The following is a 26,650-nucleotide window of genomic DNA, read 5'->3' as shown; positions in this document are numbered from 1 at the left end:
GGAGAACAGTGGTGTAGTAACACCAGTGTAAGCACTATGCAGAGGAAGCTGTCACGTGAACATAAATGCTTTTTCTTCTTAAGGCAAAACAGACTTTATTGTAAATTCCTCACTAAGAGTGATAAATGGCTACAGCATCACTGGCAATAGAATTAAATGGACGAAGTATGCCTGAGAGGGGAGTCTTTCACTGAAAAGGCTAAAAGCCATTTTCCTGTACTGAGGTTTTAATACTTAAATCAAATAACTGCCCTGAAGTAGGAATAATTTTCCACATTAAAAAGATGGCATGGGGTTTCATTTTTTTCTTCTTTTACCATAGGCCATTTTTAAACCATTTAACAAAGCCTCATGTGTAAGATGCTGCAATGAAGAGGCCAACATAAAGCATGGGAGACCAATTTGTGTTGCATGGAAGCTGCTGAAAACAAGCTAAAATGTCTATCACTGTAAATCAGGACAGCGTGTGCCAGCTACTGTCAAAACACCCTGATTATAATGGAAGTTCATCAGGTCTTGGTTGCATCTTACTCCAAAACATTGAGCTAGTTAATGCAAAAGGCAGACAGGTCCAAAGTTAAACTCTTACTTATAATTTTTGTTTATTTTTTTCCTGTTCATCTTACTTTTAGTGACTAATTTAAAAACTATAGGACATGTAAAGAACCAGTATTTTGATCCACAGAGGTCTGGGCCTTTTAATGAAAAGCACGGTTTTCTTTCAGTAACTGTTTTAGGGAATTTGTGGTGCCTTATTTGTCTCTAAGCAAATGATACCAGCCTCTATTTTTTGCCCCTCTGTAAGGTTTGGTGGTTCACTGTCTCTCCTGGAGGAAGTAAAGCCACAGCAAGCGAAGTCTTAATCCAGAAAAGTTCCTCTAATCAGTATTTTTCAATATTCCTGATGTTCAGTGTGTTGTGTATTTGCCGATCTATTAATAGTGTCAGCAAATTAATTTCATGGTGTAACTGTGTTTAATGGTACAGCTGAAAGAGGATTCTTCCCTGCAGGGCTTTGGCAGTAGTAACTCTTTGGTGTGGTGTTTTGGTAGAGAGGGCAGCTCTCTAGCCCATGCAGCAAGGGTTTTTACATTAGCAGCTGTGTTCTCATCTACATTGCAGTGAAGAGTTGAGTAGGTGCCATGTCCAGTGGTCAGGCTTTCCTTACTGTACTGAACACCGGGGACCTGCCTTGAGATGAAGGTTGGTTGTCTGCAACCTGTGTAAGAACTTAGACTCACAGAATCATTGAGGTTGGGAAAGACCTCCAAGGTCTAGTCCAACCGTCCCCTGAACAGCCGTATCACTCACGTCCCTGAGTACCTCATCCAGCCTCTCCTTGAATACCCCAAGGGATGGTGACTCCAGCCCGCTCCGATGCCCAACCGCTCTTTCTGAGAAGAAATTTCTTCTAATTTTTAACCTAAAGGAGAACTGGATAATGGATTCAGCCAGAATTTCTTAATAACGTAATTATGCTCTTATTAAAGTATTAAAACAACAACAACAACAAAGCCTAACCCAAAAAACCTTCAGAGATTTGTATATTCCTTTTAATGTGTTATTTTGAGCTTCTGTTGAAGCAGACACACTTTTAGCAGATTGACTTAAATGCCAATTGGGTAATAGAGCAAGAAGAAAAGCCATAATCTTTTTCTATAGAGCGGAGAGTCATTCAAAACTGAAATATGACTAATTGCCACAATTGAACTCGTGAAACCCCTCGCGTTTGTTAATCGACTTACTGCGTAAATGTCTCTGAATGGATGTGACATCCAAACTAAAAAAAAACCCACCTTGTAAGACACAAAGATGATTTCTTGTTTGCCCCCACAAACACGAAAACCCACATGAAATACCAGTTTACACCGTTTTTGTGGCTTTTCTACAAAAGCTTAAGGCAATTGGAATAGTATCTTTTAAAAAATCAGTTTTACAGAAAGTTGAAATTTCTGTGAGAAGAATGGAATTCTGTTATACAGCAGGGAAATTAACTGTGAACTCCTGATTACAGCAATACCTGCTATTCCTATCAGTAGCAGTGTTAACTGTTGCTTAGTAGAACCATGTCCAAGAGGAAATGTAAAAGCCTTTCTTTATTCTGCAGTTGTGCTGTAAGGCAGTGAGTGCAGAGAAGGGAACACAGAAAGGCATTGAAATACAGAAACTGGGACTGTTTCCTCAGCAGCTTCAATGCACAGTGTCAGCACTGCACATTTTTAAAATAATAGAACACATTTTTCTGTTCCTTTTTTTGTTACTCATCTTCGATTTGTTCCAAATTCTGAGTCACTTTCATAAATCTGTTTATAACGAGCTCTATCCAGTCAGTGAGTTTCAGAACAAATACATCCATTGGTTTTTTCAGTTGTAGAAATTCTCACCAATCACATCTGATGTAACTCAGGAGGTCTCTCTAATTTTTTTCCCCTGGGATTTGACAATATTTCAAAGCACAATCACTGTTTTTAAAGATATATAATGTTCTAATAGAGGAGTAGCAGATGGCTGGGTAAAGGGGACAAAACCTGAAAGAGGAATTTTCCTCTCTGGCCTCCATCATGGAGATGCTGAGCCTTTTCTTGTGAAGGTTGTGGCGCTGGTCCAAGACTCAGGTAACCTGGTCCAGGTTGGAAGCTATATGGTGGTGGCCCTGAAACCATGGGTCATGCCGATGCCTAGAGAATTGTCTGCACACCAGGCCTCTCTTGTGCAGTGACTTGGGCTTTTTGCTGCCTCAGTAACATGGCAGGATGGGAATCCTTGGAGTGGTACCCTTGTGCCAGCAAAAGTAGGGTCTGGTCCAGGGCTGGAATAAGCAGTGTGGGAGCAAGGCAGGTGCAAGCAGCATTTCTCTAAGCAGTGATGCTGGTTTATGCTTGTGTGAAGTAGGTATGAAACTACAGGCTAATGTTCCTCTCTTTAGTAGAGAATTTGAAAGGTTGAGCTGGTTTAGCTTGTTTTCTGCCCATCGAGCAGAATTCTTGCTGCCCTGAAACTGCAGACTTGAGTTGGTGGTAGTTTATCCTCCAATTTGAAAGGGGTGGTTTTCCCCAGACTGGTGAAGAAACTGATTTGCCAAAGAAACTTTCTGTGGAAATACCCTAGCTGGAGTGTTTTGTGACCTCGTGCCTCTGTCCCTCTCTCTGGGCCATTACCCTGTGATGCTGTTTAGTCCTGTTCTAGCATCCTGCATGGACTTTGACTGGCATATTTGCAAATTAATCGTGGCAGCTTCAGGGCAAAGCTCCTGCCACTGGAAATTCACATAGCATCCAGGTATTAATGGAAGTTTGATTTCTTACATAGTAGCTGGTTGATGTGTGATACGATTTGGTATGTTGGATGTGCTATTTCAAACTTTGAAGCCTGAAATTAGTTCTACATTTATTATGCCACTTCAACATAATTCATGTAGAATTCGTCTGTTTGCGTGCCAGTTGGAATCTACTGGAATCTGTTATTTTCCATCCACTTCTGTAACAGTTTCACATTGTTTGCAGAGAGAACATGCAGTTTTATATAAATCACTTGCTTTCTTACAGTTTTACTGCATTATTTTACTCAATTTGTGAAGGATTTGAGCACCCTGCAGTGTGCAGCGTTAGAAGGCAAAAAATGATTGAAAATAAAAACTATTTTTGGCTGAAATAATGGAATATTCCCAAGCAGAAATATTAAACAGCATTTAAGAAGTGTGGGTGAACTGTAATGAATGAGCTGCATTATATAAAAGGACATTATTCAGGCTATTGATTATAGAGACTTAAATCCAAACCTTGCAAGGGAAAAACTGGATTTTTAAATTTTGCTTCAAACTACCTATGGAATAATCTTTGTTACCAAACTGAGGCCTAAGGAGAAACATTGCCAAGCACAGACTATGGTCCATTAGAACTTAGACATTCAGTGGGCAATGTTGAATCTCTGACGTACACGACTTCAGAAGTAAGGGATGCATAAACATGGATTGTAGCACTAGAGAAGCTATTTAAATGAGGTGACTTGCCACAGACTTTCTGGATTGTGTATTCTGCTCAATAAACCTTGAGGTTTTGTCATCTCTTCTCAGTTTTCACTGCTTCCTATCATTGTACGGGCTTCTTGGCACGATAAAGAAGCCTTGTCCCATTTAAGGCCTTTAATTATGGTGCTGTGTCTTTGCTCTGCACGGGCTCATCAAGACTACTCAAGAGTTCACCCTGAGCATGGTCCTTGGCCCTGACTGTGTGCACTGTCTTGCCTTCACGGCTGAGCACCTGCCTTGTGCCAATGCAGTTTCATTCTTGTACCAGCGTGGTTTGGAAACGTGGGACCTGACTGCAACCAACTGCTGTGCGATGCTGCCCGGTACAGCGCAGATCCGTGTTCCCTGCATTATGTATCTAGTGACTAACTGCTCCCAGATGTCATTTTGGGGCTGGGTGCCAGACTGAGTGTCTGGGTTTTGTTGGTTGGGTTTTAATTTCCCCCCTCCCCGACTCACTGGAGTGCTAGAAGAGTGCTACAGTTCAGCAGTGAGTCTGAGGACATTAACATTTCTGACCTATACTTTCTTCTTCCTGGGAAAAAATAAAATCTATATGTTTTAACTTCTCCTGATACCTAGCAGGGTGATTTATGCAGGGGATCTATCTCGTAATAAGGATAGATCCACCAGTGTGTCTATTAGCTTTGGCATAATACAGCATCCCAGGTATTGGTTAAGTGCATGATGGAGGTGTTCTAAAAGACTAATTTCTGATTATGTTAAATGCATATTTTCAAAAGGCTGAACTGTTCTGTTGCACTGTATATAAGAAGGAGGACACTTAAGCTAGTGGGGGAAAATAGTGATTATTTGTATCAGAAAACCTTCTAAGATTCAAAAGAAAATGGTTTCAGCAGTTTCTTTTAAACAAATATTGTTAAAGTTTTTATTATTTATTAACAGGCATGAAAAATAGATAGATTTCTTATTTCACCTCTCAGCAATCTGTGCTTTTAAAAACTGAAAGCTCAAATTTTGGTGCTTGTTTTCCTTACCAAGTTCTAGATTTGATGTGCAGTTAGATACAGAATGCTTTCATTTTTTGGGTTGCCTTCATGGTCTCTTCTGAAGTGTGAACATGTCACACAGAAAAGCCTTGAATAAAAATAGTCTGAAATGACAGCAGTGACAGAAATTAATTTGTTTCCCTTTTGGACTGCAGACCCCTTACGCATGTTCCATGGTGAGTCGGAATGAGTTATGATCTTTTCTGTTTTGGGTTTTTTGGGGGGAAGTTGAGTCATGGCTTAGTGAATTCCAGTCCCTTATTGCTGCCTGAAAATTCTTGGCCTGTTCTAAACCATATTCTCAGCTGAATCTCAGCTCACATAGCACTGACATTCAGGTCTTGGTTTTTTACTTACACTAATATATTGCTTTTAGCAGCTATACAGGATAGGAAATAGTGTTTACCTTTCCATATCATAAGGATGCCACTCACTCTGTCTGACCTAAACTAAGCCATACTGTTTATATTGCTGCTTCAGTGAGCCAGGAAAAACTGCACTAGTATGTCATGACCACACAGTGGAAAATGCTTGTGTACTATTTGCATAGTCAAGGTTCTATATGACTTAATAGCAAGAACAGCCGTTATTCTTTCTAAGAACTCAAACGTAGGCTAAATTTTCAGGAGAATTTTGAGATGAAGATCAGATTCTAGGAATGTGTTAACACTCATGTAGGTCGTTATTGCATGGGTGTTTTATTTAGTATTAAAAAAGCTTGGGCTACCATGGTGGTCTTGTAGCTCTGTGCTTGTGTCACATGAACTTTGATGTTCTCTGCACTGAGCCAGCTCAGGGAACTGGTCCAGCTAAAACCTAACCTTGCCAAAAAAAATTGACTGCATAAACGTTGAGACATAGAAGAAGCAAGCAGACAGGGCCACTGGCTTTGACAGCAATGTGCCATATGTCAAATTAAAGTGGTCACTTAACCATGACTTAAGAAATCATCACTATGTCAGCTCTGCATGCTGATGGAGTGTTTCCCTGAGAGTGCAAACATTTGAGCTGGCAAAGCTCTGGGAACCAGGATGTGTAAAGGAGGAAGGCCTTTCCATGAATGCCTAGTGCTGCGTTAGTACACTGATGGGTAGAGTTACCTCAACTTCCCTGAACTCCTGCTCAGAATATACCTTTAACTTCAAAAGTTAGTGACTGTATGGGGACAGGCACCTATTGCCATACTGGTTTTCTTGCTGCAAATCTGCCATCACAACTACTCCTTTGTTTTATTTTTTTTCTCTTTAAATATTTCAATGCAAATGTAAATCATCAGTTCACAGTTAACTGACAAGTTCCCATGGGTTCATATGTTGCTGTGTGTGTACTACCTACCCCTGAGCCCACGGGTATTTCCCATAATACCACCTTTGCTATGTGGAATGAATTACTGTGCCTTGTCTTTCACTCAACCATGTAATTTTGATAACTGCCAAACCTAAGAAATTAATCTGCTTTTTATGAGTAAATAATGTACCCTTCAAACATCCTGGGTGGGGAAAAAAATCTCCCACCTATTGGCTGAGGGCAGATTGTCTTAATTCCCTAATTGGTTTTACATTAGCAATACCTTTCTAACTTTAATTGATCTAAGGTGTAGTTTGTTTTTTTGGGGGGTGTTGTTTCTCTTCCTGAGAACTTGCAGTTACTTTGGGATGAAACTGTTTTCAGTGACTGATGAGAGTAGGAAAGAGATATTGAAGTGGCTAGCAGATGACCCTTTAATAAGATGTATGTAATTGGATAAGACTTGCAACAAATATTGGGCTTCTGTTGGGTAACAAAAATAATGAAGAGAAACAGCAACAGGAAAAACCTTAAATTATGAAGACCTCATAAATCTCTTGCTGTCATACTACTGAAAGTGAGTGGGTGGGAAGATTAAAAACCCCAGCATGAACCCTGTGGAAAAGGGCCTAAAGTGGCCATCAGTTGGTTTTATTTGTATCCCTCCTGTCCAGCTGAAATTTCTCTTTTTCCTCTCTATCCTTTGAAAATTTCAGCAATGACATTTGAATGTTTTTATCTTAAAATTCTTTTTGTAATTCAAGCCACATTTTTGATGGGTTGAGAGAGGCAGGGGTTAATTATTGTTGTAAGGAAAAAAAAAACAAACCAAAAAAACCACAAATCTGTGTTTTCTTGGAACTTCTGGAGGCCTCAGGGCAGGAACGAGCAGTGGCTGTTGGCTCTTTGAACGTGAAGTTGTAGTTGTCCAAAAGGCTGGAGAGAAGAGGAAGGGAAGGTCTTGTTACCACAGACCAACCTGAGTTGCTGTTGTGTGATGCTGTCTTCCAACATCCATCCCAAACCCTTTGCTTTGCACCTTCAAATGGATCACTGTGAAGGTGTATAAGGAGTAATCTGGTAATGACCTGTCAACTAGAAGCCTTCCAATTACGCTAACTGTACGTGGTAGGATTCTGTGTTAAGCTGTTTCGCTACACAGTGTGTAACCCAGCGCTGAAGACTCTGGTGCTGTAGGTACCTACTGCTGCCCATCCCAGGTTGAAGTAGTTGGTGCCAGCTGGTGATGGTCACGTATCTTTAATATCTGCCCTTTTGTTAGTTGATTAGACCAGTGTTTTCATATAAGTTATAAATTAACAGGACTGTAATGCTTATGTATTCATGCATTTTTTGTGTTCAGGAAAAGAAGGGTACCAAATTAGACCTAATGTGGAATAAATTACCAGATCTGATTCTTAATAGTAATCACAATCCAGCACCAAATGGGAATGACTGTATGTCTTCTAACTAAAGATACTACATATTACACTGCAAATACAGTCGCCCAGCGAATACTGACAATTTCATTATATCCAAATGATTTGGTTTGACGTCAGCAAGAGACTAAATAATGCCTTTCAAGGGGGTTTTATGCCTTTGGGGCACAAAATTAATATCTTTTGGTTTTAATGCAGTCATTTTAGCACAGAATATACCATAGGCTACAGAACTGATTAATCGTGCAAACAAAAAAGAGCTAATTGTTGCAGTTGTAAGCGCACTTAGATAGCAAGTTTAACTCTTACTGAGACAATTACTGTCATTAAGCAATACGAGGTGAGGTTTTTGTGACAAGGTTTAAGAAGTTTTATGGTTTTCTTTTGATTTAGACCCTCCCCATGCTGAAAGAAACCAGAAAGACCAAATGAAATTGGGTTAAAGAGAGGGAAGTGTGTCTGGGCAGGTGTTTTGGGGGTCAGATACTGATTTTTCTTCATACTTAAATTTATAGGATTCTGTACTATGTACTAAGTGGTGAATCAGTGCTGCTATAATATTTGTTTTGTGGGTTTTTGTCCTTTCAAATGAAGTGCTCTCTGCTTTTTAAAAAATAAAGTAAATGTGCAAGGCATGAGTCTCTTGCCTGACTGCATCCAGAGCCCCATCGCGCTGTTCGGGAGTCCTGACTGTCTGAAAGCTAACATCCAGGGGCTCCATCATCTTCATAGCGACGTTCACCTGTGTAATTAAATTAGCAACTGTAAAGTAATTCTCTTACCAAGATGGTGCCCAAACAGGTATCACAGGAAGTTTATTTCTTGTAGTTTAGGACTAGGGATATGGCTCTGTTCATATTTCAGACAGCTTGATCAGTGTCCTCCTGGCCTCACTTCTTCCCATCCCGAAGAAGAATAACTACTGTCTTTTGGCACTAATGGAATTAGTGTGTGGATTGTGTTTACTGGCTAGTAAGGTCATTTAATTTTGTTTGTTATAAGGTTTCTCAAACACAACTGAAAGCCTAACCTTACATTCAAAATATGCTAAAACACTTAGGCTGTTGACATTCAGATCTGGCATTTCACTTGTTATATCTGAGTCCACACAAATCCTAATCAGAGAAAGAAATGTTTTGGTCTACAGCCACTGGTAGCTTGATATCATTAAATTATCAAGTACTGCATGAGGAAAACAAGCTATAACGTTGGTAGTAAAACACTCCAAAATATTTCTATAAACCTCCCAGTGAATCCTTACAGCTGCATAGCGTGCTGTCCGAATCCCATCGGCTTTCCGTGCCTCAAGCTGGGAAGGGATTCAGCCGCTGCTGTGAAGCACGGCGCGGGCTGTGTTAAATTGACCGTGTGGGTGATTTAACGTGAGATGAAAGATTAAGAAATCACATAAGTCTTTGAGACGTTTGTCTTCAGTGCATTAGGCATCTCATGACTGAACAGTAAAGTTTTCAGCTTGGTTGGCAGCGAGGAACAGCTCTGCCCACGGCAGCTGCCAGAGCTGGGGCTCCATTGGGCTGGTGCTGGGCTCAGGGGATGGAGGCAGAACTGGAAGAATGTGGTGTGTGATGGCGACTGGGCTTGTAAGAGCAAAGATTGCTGTTAGATTTAGAGATGGCTTACTCACTGAGGATGCCATTCTTTTTTCTTGCTAGATGATGTGGCTGGGATTCAGTGAGACTCTTGTAGCAATGGTAGAGGCCATTACCACGATTTTCCAAAGCTCTTTGCTTTCCATTGGCATCCAGGATTTCAGCTGGATTATGAAACAAAACAAAACCCAACAGCTGCATTCTGGAGATCGGTTTCATCTTGTGTCCCATCATTTCATACAGCCTTATAATACACAGAGCCTGTGCTGCTTCGTACCCCTCACTTCCTAGCCCCTTATTTTTATGTTAGGTAATATATCAAACTGAAGGCAGCTGCTTTGTTTCAGACATCCCATTTCTGCCATTAGGGACATCGCTGAATTAGTTGAAAAATCTGAAGAACTAATGTTCAGTGCTCCCAGGAATCATTTGTGGACTTCTGTATCATGTTAGTTCTTTAATTGAAAGAGCTGTGCTGCTCCTCGCTGATGTGCTTGTACACAGCGACAAAGCAGATTATAGCAGGCACCCAGAGAGTCTTTGTGGCCGGCATACAACGCGTTAGGATCAGCAGATTTTTAAACTACACTGAATTCAAACTACAGAAGTGATATATATAAAAAGTCTGTGGTTAGGGGGGTCATCTTTCTTGCCGTTACAAGTTCTTGAAATAGCTGTTCCAGCCCTGGTTTTGATAGATGGCTTCTGGGTTATTATTCATTTATAAAATGGGACACCTCAAAGGAGGGAGATTAATGACTTGTGAAATTTTAGCAAGGACTTTACATAGAAACAGTAATCTCTGGCTTTAAAAAAAAGTACATTGTTAACAAGTAGATTGAAGCAGTCTTGAATACTTTCTATTACATTAAATACGTTTAATATTGGAACTCTTCCTCAGTTTTGCAGACAGTGCCCTACAGCTTTAAGGGGAAAACCAGTGTTATTTACCTTCTCTTCCCTGTAAGGGATGGCAGAAACAACAAATCTGGCATGGTATGTGTCTGAATATAGTACTCAGGCAAATCTGAATATATTATGTGAGGTATTTTGCTAAATTCAAACAATTTTTAAAATGTTACCTATAGAGCTATATATTTATAATTGCACCTATTGTTACCTGTGTACCTATGTATCTGTAATTTTACCCTGTGTATTACCAGGTCTGCTGAAGTTGAGTAAATGAAAATGCATATGTGTTCTCTGCCAGGCATACAGACTGTATTTGCACACTGTTGTAGATCTTGCAAAGCCAGCTTACCGGCAACATCCATCTGTTTTATACTTAGCGTAAAGGAGTTAATGACCTGAGTAGTTAAGACTGTCCAGACGATCTGTATAATCCTTTTGCACAAATAAGATGCTGTTGCAGTTAACCATTACTTTCTCTGGGATTTTTAAAAATAGGTGGCGGGGTTTTATTTCTGTCCTTTTTCCCCCTCCTTCTTTAGCCTAATTGAACTTGACAAAATTGAAAGTCTGTGCAGCAAGGTCAGTCCTGTGAACCCAAGGAGACGCAGACCAATTATCGATGGGTAGACTTGGAGCTCAGAAGTAGGAATCAGCCCTAATTTATCGGTATTGATTTTGTGCGGGCTCTGTACTGAGGCTTCAGGGTAGGTGTTCGATGCTGCTTTGGAGAGGTGGTTTGAGGTGTGCAGAAACTGCGAGGAAAATAAAGATGACCCATGAAGTAAGCACTGTGTAGTGCTACACAGATTAGCGCTGTGAAGGTGCTGTGGGACCTCCTGGCATTACAAAAGAGCTTTAAGAAGCTTATAACAGGTTAAGGTGGCAGGGAGAGACGGTTGTTTTTCTAGTTAACTATGTTACCCTGAAACAGGCTGTATCTCACCGGGCTTGTAGGCTGCTTTAGTGAGAAAGTTGTTGTAAATGCCAAGTGAAAAGATTGCATATAGCAGTTGTAAGTGTTAGCCCGGGACCTCTCTTGAGATAGCACTCTCTTCTAGATGGGGTGAAGCATTGGCAGAAAAAGCAGCCAAAGTGTTATAAATTATATATCTTGCAAAAGTTAGGGTAATGCAATTTCAAACATTTCTCTGTGGATTCAGTATGCTAATAACATTCAGAGGTAGCTTCTGACTTGTGCTTGTTTTATAACCAACAGCCTTGTTTATATTTAATACAAACAGGTTTTTCATGGGGTTTTTACAAGTTACACTATATTCAGAAAAGGAGAAAGACAGGTATTGCTAAATCCTCTTCCTTAATTGTTACTCTTGCTCTGGAAATATTCCCTGTTCCTGCGTTTAATCCATTGCTAGTACATGTATTTAAACAGTACTGCTTATTTAAATAACAAATGCAGTTGGTATTTAAATGATTTGTCTATTTTGAAGTAGTGTACCCTATTTCCGTTTGATGTAATTGCTGTATTTAATCTCAGAAAGAACTAATGCATGCCATGTGACGGATCCTTTCAGTGCTCCGTGTCGTGCGGGAAACACAAGTCAGCCACTAATATGGGCCCCTTGGGGAAATTCTGTGGCCTCGCTCAAAATGCAAAGCATCTGAAACAGCCACATAAAAATCATGCGGTGCTCCAAGCTACTGTAGAGGCCCTTCAACTTCTCTAGTATGCTCTGAGAGTAATTTCACGCTTATTATACTCCTATTGTAAATCCTTAGTCCAGTTCAGAATCAATTCTTGTTCAAAACCCAACAATAAAACCCATAAGCGGAAACCCAGCGGCAAATAGGGAGCGTACGGGAGGCACGTTCCCTGTTGTTGCCAGTCAGACCTCTCCTACCACTTCCTTTAAAGAATTAATACTCAAAACCTAGAAAGAAATTGTGTAGGCAAGAATATGTATACCTGTTGTTGGGCAACTTACTATGGCGTAACAGAGGAGCCACAGCTTTAGCACTTGTTTGGATGAAAGGTAATTCACAATTTTTATGGTGGTTAAGATTTTCTAAGTTTATTGTGAGAACAGTCTTGACCATCACAAAAATGAGTGAAAGATGCTTGGAAAAAACATCACTGATTCAGATGATAACTGGCAGTTCAGTTAGAGTCCAGAAAGGTATTTTCTCCACCATTTAGATTTGCAGCTTAAGTTATTTTACCGAATTAATAAATACTGTGGTGCAGTGGAGAAATTTATGTCTGTGAGAGAGACTCCCAGAGCCTGTTGGTTTTATTCCAAAAGTGGAGTATATAAGCAATTCTTTCTTCAATATTTTTTTAATGCCTGTTGGACTTTTCTAACTGCTCCAAATTGTAAAGTGTATGACTTCTGTCTTGATGTTTTTGCCCCTAGTTCTTCAGATTGCTTGTGCTTGTAGAGCTCTTGGGACATATAGGTGGCCAACTGGGACTCAGCAACGGCTTTTCTCCTTTATAGATCATTTAATGGAGAAGATTGCTTCTGTTATTTATTCTTCTAATATTTCACTTCTGTCTCACCGGTCTGTGTCATATATGAAAGCTCCTAGTATCAGTATTTTTAGCAGAAAGCTCTCACCCCACAATATATCATGATAGCCTTCATGCATCACATAATTTAGAAAACAGCTTGAAATTTACAGCGGTGCCTTGTAACTCTGACTGATGACAATTAGATATATTATTAACAACAACATGTTTTTCTCAGTGCTGTGCACCCACAGAGAAGTGTTTGGTAGAATGAATTGCCCTCCTGTACGTGTCATAAATCCCACAAATCACGTAGTGAATCTTCTGCTTGTTTGCTCTGAGAAGCAGCGAAGGCTCCTTACCACAGGCTCCCTTGTTTTCATGACACCCGTTTAGCATTTTCGTCTGTCCGCGGCACTGCTGGGAGGACGGAGGGTGAGGGATCAGCCTGGTAGCTGCAGCGCGAGGTGGAGAACTCGCAGTTCGGCTGCTTTTCCAGCACAAGGGCTGTTTTGTTCTCTCCCTTCCTCCTTGTGCCCTCCCAGAGCTGCTAAGAGAGTATTTATCTCCAGCAAGTCCAGAGCTGGGAAGGATGGGAGCTCACAACCGTATCATATATTCCGCAGATCAAAATCATCCTGTCAAAACTTGAAAGTACCTCAATAATTTTCTTTTTAATTTTAACTGTCAGCCTTGAGACACCACTTGCTCTCGAGCTACTATGTGCAGTGTGTGCCAGCTTGCTGCTGCTTAGACCCTTGTTAAAATGTAAAGCAACAAATTTCCTGGCAGTCCCTGCGAAGTGGTGTAATATAACTTTTATTACAAGGTGGTGAACATGATGTGACTTCTTAGCTGCAATGAGCGATGTGAAGCTACTAACATCTTTTCAAAGCAAGTAACAAGTGAAAAGTTATTTTTCTCTATTCCTAAAAAAAAAAAAAGCATGTTATTTTAGGTAGCCAGCATTTTGTTTGCATTTATCTGAACTAAGTAAATTTTTAGATTAATGCTCTGTGTTGCTTTGTGAAATAAGGAGAACTTGTTGAAAAACTAGTGCTAAAATAGACTTCAGTGGCTGGATTTCAAGATAAAAATCCAAAGTTAGATGTTATGTATGGAAATGATGTCTGCTAACAAGGGATTTTAATTCACCTATATCCTTTGCCCTTTAGATGTATGGTTCCGTGAGGGTTGCCTAGTCCATATTTTAACGTCAAACTATTTGGTTCTCATTTGAATACTCTCAAAAGGTGACAGGTCTGATGTTTTTAGATTGATTACTAAGGAACCAAGTTCTCGGGTGATAAGTAACCCATTACAAACAGGAAACAGAGGAAGAGGAATTGAGACTGTCAGTGTTGAGGTGGACGTAGCAGTCAGGCTGTTAGTAGACTGAAACATTTTAATAGTTGAGTGGTCAACATTGATAATTGAAGTCTTAGTAAGTGTCGCTTTTGAAAATGTACCTGAAAGGACAAATGCTGTCTGGTTTACTTATTTTGGCAGCTGAACTGCCATTTCCATTGTAGCCTGATTAGTATAATTTTCAAGGAAGTGGGTAAAGTTCATAACTGTAGCACGAGGCTGTAGCAAAGAGTGGCACTGTTGTTCCCATGTATCTACCTATCTATCCTAGTGCTTAGGATATATCATATTAAAAACAAGGTTGACATTGTCTCTGGTTGGATTCTTTAACATACTGCATGAGGTTGTCAGCTCAGAGGTGGGATGTGACTATGGTATTACAGATATATTGTCCAAAATAGATGCCCAAATGTGCAGAGGCTTTGTAATGTACACTCTATGAGTAAAGGCAGAGTTGGAGTAGCCATGCAAAGATCCTCATTTACAAGACAGACATTGGTAAAGCAGCTTGGTGCCCAGAGATGTTCCTCTGATTTTTTGCAGAGATAATGATGATGTATTTTTCAACTGTATGATCACTGTGTACAAAAGTGATTAGCAAACTTTTTGTTTTCTGGAGGTTGTAACGAGATGATTTTTGCGTGTGATGCGCCCCTGCAAACACAAATCAGGCTATTGTCTTCAGGAGTGAAAGGTTTGGAACCAAAAATGCGATTGGGAAGTGAAACATTTTTCAGCTGCAAGTAATATTAATAGTAATTGCCACTTAGTGGTCTTTCAGTTGATAGAAACAAGCCATCAAAATTATAATTGTAGGATTCATTGGGATTTAGATTGATTAACAAACGAGACGACCAAGTGGGCAGCACACACTGAGCCAGAACTCTCGCTCATGTAAAGTCAGCAGAGCTTATCTGGAATCAGTGGAGCAAAGCCCATTTTATTCCATTTGCCCAAAGAATAAACATATGCCATGTCAGAAATAGAACAGTTGGAAACAATTGCTGCATGGGATGATGATGAAAAATAGCTGGAGAAAGATACAAGGGTGATTAGAGTTCTCTAAGGCCAGACGGCTGCCTTAAGGATGTGAATGAGACCAGCCTGGCATTATGATGGAACCATTGCTGAATGCTGCAGTGACAGGAAGGTGCATTTGATAACATCCTTCTCAGCTCTCTTCATTAGGTAAAAGAAATTCATATGCATTTTAGATAGGAAAGAGAACTGTGGAGGATGCCTCAGGAAATGAGCTGTTGAGAAAAATCAAGATAATTTAATTTGGTTTCCACTGAAGTTGAGGAAATTCAGTGTTTGCAATTGCTGATCAATTGAAATCTATTTTATTCTTTAGAAGTCTGCTTTGAAATAGTGTGTTTTCATCTATTGGAAATGCAAAATTTGAAGAGTGCAGGGAGTGTTTTATCTGTAAAGAAATGATAAATTACTTTTGAACGGTTTAATTATCATCTCCCAACACATTGCTTGATGGTGTGGTCTTTACTCCAGGATCCTCACAATCTCAAATCTAGATTGTTCTGTTTTGTTGAAATATCCGAGTTTAGCATTAAGAAAGAACCTGTAGTGATGGTGAAAAGCTCAAACACCACCCCCTCAAAGTAAGCATACTCAAGCAAATTGTTCTTTTTATGTGGTTTGGGGACACAGACGTGTGTGACCTATGCTTTGTGACAATCTATAACCTCAGTCATGTGGCATAATTAATTTAAAATAGGCTTTCCTTATCTCAGAAAGAGAAAGTTCTTTGAGATAATTCATAAATTTTAAATGGAAGTCATACTGTAATCGGGAGCTAATTTTCTTTTCCCATTATCTACTGCCATTCTGCGATATGAGAACACTTTGTTCTCTACAACAGACCTCGCTCAGAGCTTTGGTTTCTCACAGAAGTAATTAGCTAGGAAAGATGTTGGATCTTTGTAGACATCTTCTCTTCCCCACGGCGTGCAGGTGAACAAACCCCATACCCAGATGGGTGTTGTTCCAGCCCAACATTCCTCGTTCATGTGTCCTGCTCTTGCCTGAGTGCACATCGACAGTTTCTGTTACACATATGGATTTGGATTCAGGAAATGTGGCTCCATAGAATTGTTCATCACATTGGGCTGTTTTAAACATTAAAAATTCATTATTGTGTGCAATCTTCAGATTTTTCAAAGTGCATGCTTATCTCCTTTCTAACTATACTGTTTACTTGATGTCTGCCTTTCTTGTGTGTCTTTATTTAACATCAGGCTCTGCTTTCATTGACCTCCAGGTGAAATATGTGTCCAGAAGTTTTATTTCCTTAATTACATGTGTTACAATGGGAAAAGCCAATCAACCTATGCCATTCTAACTGTTGTTTCCCCTTTTCTTACTAGTTTGCTGTTTCGTGGTTCACAAGAGATGCCATGAGTTTGTTACCTTCTCTTGTCCTGGGGCTGACAAGGGACCTGACACTGATGTAAGTACAGAGACATTTACTGTGTTGCTTTTACACATAGTGTGATGTCGCACTGAACTGTGAGAATGAATTACAAACAATATCAGTAGACTCTTTATGATAGCTACTTGTAGGCCGAGTGGTTTTTAACAGTTCTGAAGTGAGTATTTATGGGCTGTAAGATCTATTTCTGGTGAGAAACAGACAAAGAGTGTGTGACCAAGAACAATTTCCCTCAGAACACAGCAACCCCGAGGTGTTTACCCGGCCGTTAAGTCAGCAGTTTATTTTTGTTTGCTTTATGTTGGTTGTATCTGATCCTAACAATTCCCAGAAAAGGCTGAGGGGTTTTCTGAGCTTTCTTTGTATCAATCTTATCTCAAGATGTAACTTCAGAGTTGACTCTGGTCCTTGTCCTCTCTGCACACAAGGATCTAGAGCTCCTATCAGATGACAGCTTAATCTTGAGCCGGCAGCAGGCTTAACCTGGGATAGGTTTGTTCAAACAATGATGTTCATGCTTGAGTTGTGTGCTGGTCAGGATCCTCCCATTCTGTATACTTCCAGATACACGTCGCATTTTTGGTTGACAACCAGTTTTTACTCTCAACACATCTGCTTGCGTGGTGAGAGACAAGAATTTTGTGTCACCCAGCTGAAATAATAAACTAATCTTGTTTGTTCACATAAAAATAACGTTTCTTTGGGTTTTATAAATTCCACTTTACAGTGAAGTAATTTAACATCTGCTTATGGGAACAATACATTCCAAGTGTTCTTTGTCTGAACGGCTCTGTTTTGTTTCTTATAACGTATTCATGCTCTAGATTGTAGGCTATTATCTCCTCTGATGAAATGCACCAGAAGACTTTTCTTCCTAGGTTTTAATGAGCTCCTCATGAATTGTTTTAGTATGCTAGCCATGGGATCAATGAACAATATATGGGCAGAAGCCACAAGGGGGGTTTGGAAAATTTGAGATGTTAAAAAGTTTTCTTGGTTTTAAGTTTGAATAGAAGGAAGTGTCAAAGAAATGAGAAGAATTTTAAAACCAGTTTATTTTTTTAAACATTTTGCATAATCTAAATTTAGGTATGTAAGAAAAATGCTTGAGTTAGGAGCATAGTTGCCTTGTCCAGTTTCTGCTGTTTAGCTAGTGGTCACTTCCAGAGAGCAAACTGGGTTGGCCTCGGTCATACTTGCCATTGGTCTTTCTCCCCTGCTCACAAAGAGAGTTGGGTGGGGTGAAACCTGACAGTCTTGTGGCAGCACACTGACGTTGGTGGCAGAAACACTGCTGTCCTCAACATCTGCCTCTTCCTAACTTTCCCCCTGCACCCTCCCTGCTTAAGGAGAGGTGACTTTTGTGAGCCAGCTCCTCAGCAGTGCCCTACCCCAGACATCACCACTTGCAAGCTGAGGAAGCTTTTCAGTACAAAATTGCTAAAATCAACAGAATTCTGTAAAAATACAACTGTACCCAAAGCCTTTCTTTCCACCTTTCAATCTTTTTCCATAGTGTTGTGGGTTTGTGTGGCAAGGCCGCCACACATTTGGTTGTGGTAGCTTGTGAAATGCGTGGTTATTCATTTGCATCTGTATCTCCAGTCATTTTTTTTCTTCCTGTTTACATTTCTTGCGCTTAGCTCCTCATATCAACTTTTCTTCATCTTTCATCAGCTGCTCCTGCTGCAGTCCTGGTTCCTTGTTGCCATTTAAGAGCCATGATGCCCTGAAAGAGCATTACTCCAACAGCGAGAGCCAAAGAAACTAAGCTAAGGGCCCTGCTATGTGTGGATGCAGTCACCAGAAGTTAAGGACATCCACAGTCAGGGAGTGAGATTCAAGGAGCCAGCATTCAGGCACAGAGCAGTTGATTACCTACGCAAACAATGTGGATATTGCCAAAGGTTTATTAAGTGTGTCAAATGGGGCCAGGGTGTAGGAAATGCCAGTGCAGCCGCCATGCATTCCTCAGGAGCTTTGACAGTTGTTCAGGGCTGTACATCAAGCATCTCTTTCCACTTAGCATAGAGCACAGCTTGCTTGTAAAAAAAGTCACTTAACTGAGCCAAGGTCAATTATAATGACAGAAGTCAAAGGAAGAGACTTCTGACAGCACTCACTGGGAAGGCAGTGCAGAGGTTTGCAGGCCTTCACGGAGCCTCCCGGTGATGCAGGAGGGAAGCCAGTCCTTGCTCAGTCTGTCTGTGCTCTCAGTACTCCTTAGTGCATTTCCTTGAAGGAGACTCTACTGTTAATCACAAAGGTGGAAACAAGAAACCAAAATTATTCTTTGTACCTTTCCTTTTCTGAAAGTTCTCGAATTCTTTAAGCTTAGAAGGGGGAAGTGTGGAGATTGGCTCTGTGTATATAGTGTAACAGTTGAAGGTGTGTCCTGGTTATTGTTTTAAAACATGGGTTCTTCAGGGGTTTTCTTCTAAAGCTCATAAATGAGAGCAGACATCTGTGTGTGAGACCATTTATTTTATTGAGAATTTCTTTGTGGGCACAGAATCTGTTATGTGACAGGCTGTTAATCACCTTTAGTATCGCTAACTGCGTTTCGTGATTTGGTTTTTTTTTGGCTTTGGTGATTAAATAAATCAGCCTAATGCCTTATTTTAGTATTTGGGTTACCAAATTATCATTGTCAATATTTCCACAGAAGCAATACCTCGAAACACTTTGGAGATTAAAAGCAAACAGAAAATAAATATGTTTTATTAAAATTGCTCTACATTAGTGGGTCCTATTACACAAAGAGGATTGTAGAATGTTATACTTTAATTTACTGAAACGTTTGGCTATAATGCCTGCCCTTTGGTGACTCAGTAACTTACTCCTATCCGAGTTAGTGCACTCTTTGTTCTGAAACGTAGCATGCTATAAAGCTTATCATAATACTTACCAGGTTTTTAAATATTAAAAAAACCCTTTTCTAAATTATTTCGTGCAGGTGCACAATTAATTTGCATACTCAAATTCTCCAGTGATGTAGCCTTTCCATTAATTGTAAAAGTAATATTTTCATTAATGAAATGAAAATTTCCAGAGCATTAATTATAAATGATAATAACTAAATATTACAGTACTGTTTATTATGTCTTATAATAATTTAAAATCATCATGCACTGGCCTTTTAGCACAAATGAGACAATCCTTATGAAGACATCATTAGAATAATGATGGGTTACACTTGTTTTACTTTGGACAAGCAGCTGCGGCCTAATGGGTGGGTGGGTGCCCCGCCATGGGTGACAGGGCAGGTTGTGATGCAAAACACTCCAATACACCAAACATTTCCCAGTCAGAACAAAAGGGCCTTTGCCAGCTTGGGGAGGTGGCTTTTGCAGGTGGGTGTTCACCGCCATTCCCAACAAGGCCAGAGGCATCTAGGACGCGATGGCAAGGACTTATTTATGGGGTTGTCTTGAGGCCTGGTAGTGTGGCATTCATACTGCCTGCCTCCAGCAACACGGAACACTCCTGAGCAGTGGGGTTTATTAGTCAGTTTGGAAGATTCCAAAGGGGAGGAAAGCCATAATTTTTACAAACTTCATTCCAACTTGCATGAAATCTGAACATGTACCTGTGTCTAAAAGGCAAGGTTGAAGCATCTCTTCAAAATAACACTCTTTTGAAAGAGAGAATTAACTACTTTAAAGCACATGCAGAGCTTTCTATCATGTAGGTGTTTTCAAAGCTCTCTGTAAGATATTTTTTGGCTGTGGAAAGGGGGAACTCGGCTGGCAGGTCCTGTAGTTTCTCTAAATATGTCTAACAGTTGCAATAAAAGTTATTTTTTCAATTTCCAGATATTTAAATACAGTCAAAACAGCAAAAGATACTCAGGCTGTTCTGCTCCCAGTCTTTATTTCCTGGCCTTGCTCCTGTGCCACACGGCTAAGTGCTTAACAGAGTTTGACTGCCTAGCTGCCCGAAAGGCCTGAAAGTAAAGGTGAACCGATATTCCTCCTCATGTGATGGTTTTATTTGCTCTGGTATTCCCTTGCTGTAAAGGAGGGGATGAATTTGTATCCCTTTAAAATGAAATGCTGTAATAAAGGTGAGTCAGAAAGTCACCATCTCTTTGCTTTGTTCAGCCCAGCTGAAATGGGAGATTGAAAGGTCTGTGTTTGTGCCAAAAGGAAAATAATACTTGTGACTAAAGGTGTTGTCCTTGACCAGTAGTGAAATGTAGGGGTCCAGGGAATAATATCCTGGTTCAGAAGAATTCAGAATTCTCACAATCAAAAAATGTTATGTTCCCTCAACACCTGGCAGGGTGTGAGCTCTGGTGGCTGAGCAAAATGCCGACTCAGGAAGTTATTTTGTTGCTATCTAATGGCTTTTTGTAGTCTGAAATAATTCATCTTCTCTTCATGGCCAGCTCTTTCATGGTGAGGCTATTGAGCTCCTGTATTTCAAGCTGCTGCTATTATATGCTAAAGTTATATGAAGCATCATCTCCAGTTCAGACACTTGGGCTCAGATGATTGCTCGGTGTTCATCAAAACTATTATAAGTCATTGATGAAATGCTTTAAAACTTGAGTGAATTGCTGTAAAAATGTAAGAGCAACCTCAAAAATTGACTGCTGCTGTAACCAGCTTTGTTAAGATCTGTTTAATATTAAGGGAGAATGAGTCGACTTTCTTTCAAAAAGCATACTTTAAAATTGAGACTGAAATCTTTGTTCCCTTTGTTAATGGAACAGAGTGACCAGGAAGCGTTTTCAGATGGCGTGTGATTTATTAAAATGTTCCTAATTCAATACCCCATAGAATTTTAAAAAGTCACCAGTAATTTAAAGAAGTGTTTGAATGTATTCTCTTTTTTTCAGTACAAGTTTATAAAACTTCAATATAGAGTGCCCAAGAGCTCAGCCATCACCATCTCTGGATCAGCACTATTTTCTTTTCAGATTATAATAATATCAGATCTAAAGGTGGTTTATGAGGGGAAAAAAAAGAAATTAAAAAGTAAAAAAATTGAAATGAGAGCAAGTCAAGGGAGATTAAACCTGACTCTGCTCCTCAGGACTGCAGTGAGCTCTTAATGTTTAAGGACCTAGAAGAGGATCAGTTGGTAAGATAGAGATGTGGGTTTAGGCAAAGCCATCTCATCCCATGGGCAGGGTGACTGACCTCATGGATGTTGAAGGTGACATACACAGAAAAGATTTCAAAGTCAACAAGCCTCCTGATACTGCAATTATTTGGGAGCTTTCTTATCTTAAGCACATTTGAAAATTTGAACAATTGTGGGGATCTGTGTGATGCAGCAGGAGCAGAATATTTTCATCAGTGCCTTGGATTATGGAAGAACTTCTAGCAACCTGATTTGCACTGGAAGGTAGGGCAGGAGAACTCTTTAGGACAATATTTAAGTTCAGATATTTTTTTTCATATGTTAAGATACAACTTAATAAAACAAATGGGGAAAAAAAATCACACTTGAGGGTTGGGGAGAAGGAGGAGGGAGAAATGAAAATGAACTGATTGTGAAGATGCCAGTGGAGAAGAAAACGAAGCAAGTATTTTAGTGGGTCATATACTCTGTACTGACCATGAGTGCTCTTCTGATACAAAGGTGAGGAATTTCCTGCAGGGTTATGTTGGAAATGGTTGTTCCTTTTTTATATATATATTTTAGTAAGCTGTTTCTTGTAGAGTTCTACAGCTCTTCCAGAGAGGAATTTAGACAAGAACTACAATGTAAATGGCCTTTAAAGCATGACCTTTGAATATTTTCCATGCCAAGTTCTAACCAGGTACCATATGGGCAGCTTGTGGCAAGGGACAGTTAAATAACAGTGAAGTTTTTTAGGTGTAGTGATGGATATCTGCAGCAATGGGCTACTGAAAGAAGAAATTATGTTTATTTGGAGTTTTACTTCTCTAAGCAGTGCTGCAGGTATTATCTGTGCCCTCATCAGACCTCGAGGAGAGGCAAGATGAGTCCTGTGAGGCTCCATGGTGCTTTTCATTTTATGCTTTCTATAATTTTAGAGTTGGGAGGGGAAAGATTGACCCTCAAGAATCCATATGCAGGGGGACTAGTGGGAAATTATAATTTGTAAATTATAATGTACAGCATTACAGCAGAGGACTTGGAGCAATGCTTATGTCTGCATTTACTGCAGTATTACCCTGTTCAGTGTGATAGCTGCAGTTATGATACAGATGTTATGAAGGATCTTTTTCCTTGTGTCACAGCTGCATGCTAAGCAGGAGTAAATTAATATAATTGGGCTGTCCTGGAGGGTTTAGTCATCTTGCCTGGCTTTATTTTTCTGTTCATTTCCAGGTAACACTGAAATCTTTTTAAAATTCTTTGCTGTTTTGTTTTCCCCACTGGCCTTTAATTATTTTCCAGACTCTTTATATGTAGGAGGATGGTTTTGGGGTGAAAGAAGATGCTTTACTGGTCATGGTAATTAAAAAAAAAACAAAACCAACAACAAAAACCCCTGAAAAACAAACAAATAAAAATTCCCATGAAAAGAAAAGGCCTGAAGTGGAAGCACAGTATTAAGACTTACTGTAGAACTAGTTAAAAAGGGATTTTAATCAGAAAGCTTTGCAGTCTTTTTCCAAGGATAATGAAGCACAGCAGCAGGACATGTCTGATTTGGTTTTAACCCTTCGGATGTTTTTAAAATGAAAAGCAACTATTGTTCCTGTTCAGCATCATGAGTGCCCTGAGCAGCAAACAGGCATCGTTGATAAACGTCACTGCCACAAAGGTGGGGCTTTTTATTGCTACCTTAATTTAGGATAATAGGTGATCTTGTCCTAGAAATACTTTTGTTTTAATTAAAAGAGAAGTCTTCTCACTTCCCCACAGAAGATACACAAAGAGGAAGAGCTGCCAAGATGCAGTTTGCTGCTTGCCAGCTGAGAAAAAATTCTCCCTTAAAGGGAAGCCTGCATGAATCTTTTGAAGTGATTCATAAACAGCTCTGATGCAATAATTTTATTAATCTTTCATTGTATACCTTAAACAAAGAAAATATAAAGCCCCCTCTATTGACAAATTGAGATACCAACTCAATGTGGTTTGGATGTTGAAGTTTTCTAATTAGGAAATATGAATCACGCTCCCTTTGTTTAGTATAAGCGTTATGAGATGGGCAGAGTAGGTAATAGGCTTGTTCTAAGGCACGTACAAATTGAATGTACTTTTGTCATATTCCTGGCTATATTCCCACGCCCCTTTCCCAAAAAGCTTGTTCTAGCTTACCAAAATAAGCAAGATCACAGTCAATGCAGTAAGTACCTTAGAACAAATTTTACAGGACAGAAAGGGCATTTTTATTAGAAAAATTAGTATTTTATTTCTTGCGATTACCCTGACTTCTGAATCTCTCCAGTAGTTTATGAGGAAGTAAATGTTCCGTGCTTATGGTTTTGACCTCAGAGCCTTAAACATTAACTGTAGGGGAAAAAATGCCTGTAAGGTTTCTGATCTTTTAAGATCTCTTTTTAAATGATGCTGTGCACAGCTCTAACAGTGCATTAGGAAATACGGATGTTCAAGTATATTGACAACAAAATCTCACTTGGGAAAGAATCAGTCCTGAGCTAAGACCCTTAATTGGAGAGAGAGAAATTAGTGGAAGGACTCTACCAAAACGAGCTCTGTACCTACTGAGCATACATTCTGCTCATATTCAGCTGGCAGCTGAAGGAGGTTCGTGGTACGTGGTAGGAGGATGTGCCTCGGTTTCCTCCATCCAGCGCTCTTAAACAGAGACAGTGTCTTACATCCCATGACATTCCCCTCTTCTTCCTGAATACTTCAGCATCCAAGTGCTTTTTCCCCACCCCTCTCAATGAATAAAACCCAGCCATATGTCACCCTCTCCACCTTATGTTCATCACCACTTGGCAGGCGCTCTCTGTGTTCAGATATTTGCTCCTCACCTGCCTGTGGGTGGCTTCCCGCTGCTCAGGGCCCATCGCAGCGGCTTTACTGGTCAGCCAGCTCTGTGCTCCTGCAGAGGCGGGTTGGAATTGCTGTGAGCTGGCTGTGCAGAGGTGTTTGTGGCACTGCTCCCCTAAATGCCTCCATTTAAGCTGTTGGAAGTGGCTTCACTGCTTACTTGAAAGCGGTGCACGTGCTGGAACGCGTTTGAATTTATCATCGACTGACAATACACTTGTACCTTCTATTTCTGCATGAAAGCTCACGTTCCTTTATTGCAGCTAAAATGGCTTTTGAGCTGGAGCAAAAGATCCTCAGGAAGAATGGAATTAAATCACACGGGAACAAGTTTGCAAACTTTGGTGACTACTTTGATCCCCATCCCTTCCCTTTGCATTGCAATGCCGTTCCGGAATTGACTCCCTCCCTTTGTCTGTCTGCTGAAGGAGCACAGGAAGGTTCTGACTGGTGGGGGAGAGCTGTATGAACCCTCTCTTTCCACACGCCCTGCTGATAGGAGATGTGTGACGAGTGATGGAGGTCCTGCCCTGCAGCCCTTCAGCCTCTCAGTTTATAGACAGTGCATCTCTGGCTCTGGACATGTGGTTTAACTAGTTCTTCCTTACGCTCCCAGAGCTGTGAAAGTTCATAAACTTTGAAAGCTTTCTATTTGTAAAGAATATCTTTTTGTTTTTAATCTTCCCAACCCAAAACAATTCAAATGCTGAGCAAACACAGCAAAAAACCTAGAATTTAAGGTTTTATTGTCTAGGTTTTTGCTGTGCAACGTGTGGTACGGTATAGGTGATCCCTGTGAGAGTTAATAGGCCGCTCTGTTGAGAGGGATAGGAATCTAAAAATACCAGTGATTTTTCATAAGTTGGCATTGGAGAACAATTATTAGGGAGGGATATTATAAAGGGAGAATTCCCAGCAAAGTTGTTCCAGATAGTAGAAAGAAATCTTGTTGGTAGGGGTGCGATGGTACCAGCAGTAACTACAGCTGCTTAAGCAATGTGCTGGGTGCTAATTTCACAATCAAAACTTTTTCTAATTCCCGAAATTGAAGTTGACATTATTACAACAGCCCTTATTCTCTACTTGCTAAGAGTTGTTATACAAAGTTGTGCAATTTACGTTGAATTTAACCATTTCCTTGTCATCTTATACTTGGCCTCTGCCAAAGCTGGTTCTGTCAGTCTTTCAACTGCCTGTAAATATGATGGCATGATTTGGTGGTTAGGGGGAAAAGGGTCATTAAGCCTTACTAATTTTCTTACATGTGATATCATATGTAAAGCCATAGGCATTTCCATCAGGTTCCACCCCCACAATCGTGTTTAAAAAGCCCCACCAATACAAAAGGCTGATAATGGCTCTCAACTTCCTGGCTGGAAGGATCATCCCAGTCACAGACCCCTGGCAAAACCTCACAGGATGCCAATCCTTTTCAGCACTGTCTGTTTTTTGAGGTGGCAGCTCTTACACCAAAATTAGATGACATCTTAATTTGGAATAAAATGAGTGGGCTAATTTTGCAAAGCACTGTAGATCCCATATGCTACAAATAATTCTGGCATGTGTCACCGGGGAGCATACCTATCTCTGGCAGTTACTGGGAGCTGCTTCCTTGGGGTGCTGGGAGAATTTTGCTAACAAATGCTAGGTTTTTGCTGGTACAGCCTCTGCTGCTTAATGTAAATCACACAACTCCAGTAAAACGCCAGTGGGGTTGGGGAAAAAAAGGACAGCTTGTACTTTGTAAGAGAGAGCAAGTTCCTTTTGTCAAGGTGGTTTGACCCTGGACTGCAGAGATGAGAGAGGGCGAAATCAAGGAGGGGAGGCAGAGAGGCTGCCATCCTTTCTCTAACTGGTGCTGGTAAAGCATTTAGGTAGCTTTGCATAATCAAGAATAGTTTAGCTTCGTTCATAGGCATGCTTTTATTATTTTATTTGGTTTTGAAGCTTAATTTTTGCTTTCCATAATCAGAGTGATATTCTCATGAGGTCCAAAGAGGTCACAGACTTTTCTTCACCCTCTGGGACAGACTGGATTTGTCTTGAAGTATCTGGTGATCTTGGGGAGCTGTATATTAAATATCGTTACCACAAAATATTTTCTCATTTCTATACTTGGTGGGATTTTTATAAA

General features: G+C 40.1%; 1 protein-coding gene across 2 annotated transcripts in view; it reads left to right on the top strand.

Annotated features, from left to right (window-relative positions):
* Nucleotides 1-26,650, top strand: part of PRKCA (protein kinase C alpha) — a gene marked incomplete at both ends in the record, with an annotated part of 142,935 nt that overhangs the window by 42,320 nt on the left and 73,965 nt on the right. For both annotated transcript variants that reach the window (XM_084273498.1, XM_084273497.1), the window contains one exon: nt 16,505-16,587. In XM_084273498.1, coding sequence (XP_084129624.1) covers nt 16,505-16,587 — 83 coding nt within the window. The remainder of the gene's footprint in view (nt 1-16,504; nt 16,588-26,650) is intronic.

Source organism: Gallinula chloropus (assembly GCF_964237585.1).
Source record: "Gallinula chloropus genome assembly, chromosome: 20".
Lineage (NCBI taxonomy): Eukaryota > Metazoa > Chordata > Aves > Gruiformes > Rallidae > Gallinula > Gallinula chloropus.
This window is presented reverse-complemented; position numbering and strand designations above follow the sequence as displayed.